At 43.3% G+C, this 5186-nt stretch overlaps 1 protein-coding gene across 2 annotated transcripts; it reads right to left on the bottom strand.

Moving 5' to 3' along the window:
- Positions 1 to 921: 921 nt before the first annotated feature.
- Positions 922 to 4887, bottom strand: LOC120824495 (uncharacterized). Of its 2 annotated transcripts, XM_078100401.1 has the most exons (6): positions 4812 to 4887; positions 2578 to 2663; positions 2149 to 2454; positions 1935 to 2061; positions 1610 to 1643; positions 922 to 1478 (listed from the first exon to the last, which is right to left on the bottom strand). In XM_078100401.1, the coding sequence occupies exons 2-6, from the start codon at positions 2639 to 2641 to the stop codon at positions 1320 to 1322; spliced, it is 690 nt and encodes a 229-aa protein (XP_077956527.1). In that variant the 5' UTR covers positions 2642 to 2663; positions 4812 to 4887; the 3' UTR covers positions 922 to 1319. The 2 variants fall into 2 exon arrangements, with proteins under 2 accessions (XP_077956527.1, XP_077956521.1); XM_078100395.1 differs by lacking the exon at positions 4812 to 4887 and having other exon boundaries at positions 2578 to 2676.
- Positions 4888 to 5186: the final 299 nt, after the last annotated feature.

The following is a 5186-nucleotide window of genomic DNA, read 5'->3' as shown; positions in this document are numbered from 1 at the left end:
GCAAGCTCAAGATACTTTTGATTTCTCACATGGGCTGAATCCACAAATTTCCACCACAGTTACCTTCAGAGTTAAAGCAAACCGGGAGGTACAGCAGCAGAACAAAGCACAGTTTCCATCCCGACATGCTGGTCCACCTGCAACTAAAGCTGCAACTAAAGCTGCAACTGAAGCTGCACGTGCACTGAAGGGAGGTGGACGCACCGTGAACCTCATACTCTACAATAAGAGGTGCAAAAAAGGAAGTGCTGCTTCGGGAGCTTCTACTTTCACACCGACACACTGTGAGACTCTCATCAGCTGTGGAGGGCCGGACCGAACAGAGTAAAGTGTAAAGCTGCATCATTTGGGTCACAATGTACTTAAGAAACGTGAAACTATGAAAACGACAAACATTGATAATAATCATGGCTAAAAGAATGTCATGCTGTCGGTCCAGCAGCTCCCCCTGTGTTTGTTTGCTTTGCCCGTGTTTTCCCCCGTCTCTGCAAGGAGGCGTGGTCTCCCCCTGTTCACCCCCGAAGGGTGTGGCTGGAACAGCTGACGTCAATCAGCCATCAGGGGACTCTCCTCCATCAACCCGGGTCTCCCTGCCATTCAGCGCCAGATCGTTCCGTCGTCAGAGAGTGCTGCAGGATCCCTGCCCGCCCTCCCGCTCGCTCTCCGAGGCCAGTCTCCCCTCCAGACTCAACTCTGCCCTGTTCACCTTTTTATGTGTATATGTCTGAATAAACACATTATTTTCCAGGCGGAAGAACCTCCCCTGTGTGCTGCGCTTGGGTCCACGCCCGTCTGCCTCACCATAACAAAGGTCCATAATTCTTCTCTTTGTACAATATTAAGGACTTTTATTGTGACAATCAGAAAGGTCCCAACTCATAACAAGGTGTGTGAATGTTCAAAACATTAGTACAAGAGAAATAATGTGTTACTCCCTTTATTGCATTTCCTAATCCTTCAACCACTGCTTTACTTTCATAGAGAGTATTTAAAAACAAAGTAGTAACTTAAAAGGTTACATTTCATTACCAAATGGAAAATACAGATTTTTAAGATCCTCCTGTGTTTACTTGTTAAAATATCTCTTGACACGTGTTATTGGACACAGTCACCGACAAGCAACATTTCAGTGATAAACGTGTTTTCAGACAATGAATCTTGAATATTTTGTGCAGTGAAAGAGGACAGAGAACAGTTACACTGATCCCAGTGAAATGTCACTCAAAAGGACCTTCAGCTCATTCAACATCTACTTATATCACATCTTATTGCAAGAAATCATGATTAAGTACAAACACAAGTCACAGTCCTCGTGCTGCTCACGGAGTCATATTTTCATAAGTGTCCTGGCAACTTTGATCAGAGTCTCCTCCGTCTACTTCCTGGTCTTTAGAGCCTCTTGAGTGGCAGATCGTCTGGTAAAGGTCAGCGGCTGGTTGCTGGAGGCTCGTATACGGGTCATCTGGGTCGTCTTCAACCTACGAGAGAAGATATTCTCACTGTGATACTGACTTGTTACCATGGAAACGTCAGCTTGTCAATAAGCGGTTGGAGGTTAGATGAGGGAGTTTAAAAAGGTAAAGATGATTAAAAAGGCGACTTTACTCACAGAGTCGTGAGTCTCACGTACAGATGACCGCGACCTTTTAAATTAGAAGTCATCAGAGTTAGTGCACCACAAAACACACACACACACACACACACACACATTTATTTTAGTCTCACCCAAGAAGTTTTCTTTTGCAGATCAACCCAAAGATGAGTCCAGCTACAGTGATAACAGTAAACTGCTGTGGTGCCTTTGAAGTCTCTTAAACATCTACTTTAAATTGTATTTAAAAGAAGTGTTTTCACCACAACGTATATTTATACAGTTAAATATGTCAAATGTTGCTAAATTATTCCCAATAGGTGTATTACAGTATTAAACTCACCTGTGACGTTTTCCCCTGTAGATCAACCCAAAGATAACTGCAGTTATACAGATGACTGTTGTTGCACCGATCAACGCGTTTAGAAGCCGCGTGTGTGACGTCACGCCGCTCTCTCTCTCTTCTTCCCCTGAAACATCGTAAAGAAAAAGCTCTTTGTCAGATACATGACGGCTATTTACTCTGTAAAAAGGTAAAAAGTATGAAATGGGTTTACCTTCCACGGTGATATTCAGATGAAGGTTAACGGTCTCGCCCACACGTGAACACTCACAGGTGTAGTTCCCACTGTCCACTGGTGTGAGACCAGTCAGGTGGAGAAACACGGTCTGATTCTCCATCTTAAGAGTGAACCTGGAGTCACATTCGTTCTTAAAGTCTCCTCCGTGTCGATACAGCAGACGACACTCTGCTCCAGTCCTGTTAGTTCTGATCTTACACACTATGAGCGTTATGACCTCTGTTGCATTGCTGCAGATGGGAGTGACGTCAGGTCCTCTCCCGATGGTTTTAAATTCACTCACTGCAAACAAGTCAATTGAAGATTACAAATTCTCCATTTTCACAAATTGTAAGTAAGAGATTGCTATATTTTTAAAGAAAAAATACTTGATTGTATGATGCGTTGTGTGTTTGTTCTTGTTACCTTCAGAGTTAAAGCAAACCGGGAGGTACAGCAGCAGAACAAAGCACAGTTTCCATCCCGACATGCTGGTCCACCTGCAACTAAAGCTGCAACTAAAGCTGCAACTGAAGCTGCAACTGAAGCTGCAACTGAAGCTGCACGTGCACTGAAGGGAGGTGGACGCACCGTGAACCTCATACTCTACAATAAGAGGTGTGAAAAAGGAAGTGCTGCTTCGGGAGCTTCTACTTTCACACCGACACACTGTGAGACTCTCATCAGCTGTGGAGGGCCGGACCGAACAGAGTTAAAGTGTAAAGCTGCATCATTTGGGTCACAATGTCCTTAAGAAACCTGAAACTATGAAAATGACAAACATTGATAATAATCATGGCTAAAAGAATGTCATGCTGTCGGTCCAGCAGCTCCCCCTGTGTTTGTTTGCTTTGCCCGTGTTTTCCCCTGTCTCTGCAAGGAGGCGTGGTCTCCCCCTGTTCACCCCCGAAGGGTGTGGCTGGAACAGCTGACAGCAATCATAATGTTCAAAACATTAGTACAAGAGAAATAATGTGTTACTCCCTTTATTGCATTTCATAATCCTTCAACCACTGCTTCACTTTCATACCGAGTATTTAAAAACAAAGTAGTAACTTAAAAGGTTACATTTCCTTACCAAATGGAAAATACAGATTTTTAAGATCCTCCTGTGTGTACTTGTTAAAATATCTCTTGACACGTGTTATTGGACACAGTCACCGACAAGCAACATTTTAGTGATAAACGTGTTTTCAGACAATGAATCTTGAATATTTTGTGCAGTGAAAGAGGACAGAGAACAGTTACACTGATCCCAGTGAAATGTCACTCAAAAGAACCTTCAGCTCATTCAACATCTACTTAAATCACATCTTATTGCAAGAAATCATGATTAAGTACAAACACAAGTCACAGTCCTCGTGCTGCTCACGGAGTCATATTTTCATAAGTGTCCTGGCAACTTTGATCAGAGTCTCCTCCGTCTACTTCCTGGTCTTTAGAGCCTCTTGAGTGGGAGATCGTCTGGTAAAGGTCAGCGGCTGGTTGCTGGAGGCTCGTATACGGGTCATCTGGGTCGTCTTCAACCTACGAGAGAAGATATTCTCACTGTGATACTGACTTGTTACCATGGAAACGTCAGCTTGTCAATAAGCGGTTGGAGGTCACATGAGGGAGTTTAAAAAGGTACAGATGATCAAAAAGGCGACTTTACTCACAGAGTCGTGAGTCTCACGTACAGATGACCGCGACCTTTTAAATTAGAAGGCATCAGAGTTAGTGCACCACAAAACACACACACACACATTTATTTTAGTCTCACCCAAGAAGTTTTCTTTTGCTGATCAACCCAAAGATGAGTCCAGCTACAGTGATAACAGTAAACTGCTGTGGTGCCTTTGAAGTCTCTTAAACATCTACTTTAACTTAACAAATTGTATTTAAAAGAAGTGTTTTTACCACAACGTATATTTATACAGTTAAAAATGTCTAATGCTCCTTAATTATTCCCAATAGGTGTATTACAGTATTAAACTCACCTGTGACGTTTTCCCCTGTAGATCAACCCAAAGATAACTGCAGTTATACAGATGACTGTTGTTGCACCGATCAACGCGTTTAGAAGCCGCGTGTGTGACGTCACGCCGCTCTCTCTCTCTTCTTCCCCTGAAACATCGTAAAGAAAAAGCTCTTTGTCAGATACATGACGGCTATTTACTCTGTAAAAAGGTAAAAAGGATGAAATGGGTTTACCTTCTACGGTGATATTCAGATGGAGGGTAACGATCTCGCCCCCACGTGAACACTCACAGGTGTAGTTCCCACTGTCCACTGGTGTGAGACCAGTCAGGTGGAGAAACACGGTCTGATTCTCCATCTTAAGAGTGAACCTGGAGTCACATTCGTTCTCAAAGTCTCCTCCGTGTCGATACAGCAGACGACACTCTGCTCCAGTCCTGTTAGTTCTGATCTTACACACTATGAGCGTTATGACCTCTGTTGCATTGCTGCAGATGGGAGTGACGTCAGGTCCTCTCCCGATGGTTTTAATTTCACTCACTGCAAACAATAGTAAGTTAAAGATTGCTATATTTTTAAAGAAAAAACACTTGATTGTATGATGCATTGCATGTTTGTTGTTGTTACCTTCAGAGTTAAAGCAAACCGGGAGGTACAGCAGCAGAACAAAGCACAGTTTCCATCCCGACATGCTGGTCCACCTGCAACTGAAGCTGCAACTGAAGCTGCACGTGCACTGAAGGGAGGTGGACGCACCGTGAACCTCATACTCTACAATAAGAGGTGTGAAAAAGGAAGTGCTGCTTCGGGAGCTTCTACTTTCACACCGACACACTGTGAGACTCTCATCAGCTGTGGAGGGCCGGACCGAACAGAGTAAAGTGTAAAGCTGCATCATTTGTGTCACAATGTACTTAAGAAACGTGAGCTTGAGCTGTGAATAGAAGCTCGTGGTGTTTAGATTAGTTCATGTGACGGGAAGGTTGAAACTTTTAGGGATATTCACCCCTCAATTAGCATTAATCAACATGATTAAAAGAAACTAAATTCTTCTCTTTGTACAATATTAAGGACTT

The sequence above is a fragment of the Gasterosteus aculeatus genome, chromosome 1, assembly GCF_964276395.1.
Source record: "Gasterosteus aculeatus chromosome 1, fGasAcu3.hap1.1, whole genome shotgun sequence".
NCBI classification, from domain to species: Eukaryota; Metazoa; Chordata; class Actinopteri; order Perciformes; family Gasterosteidae; genus Gasterosteus; species Gasterosteus aculeatus.
Note: the sequence above shows the minus strand (reverse complement) of the source record. Positions and strands in the feature narration are given on the sequence as shown.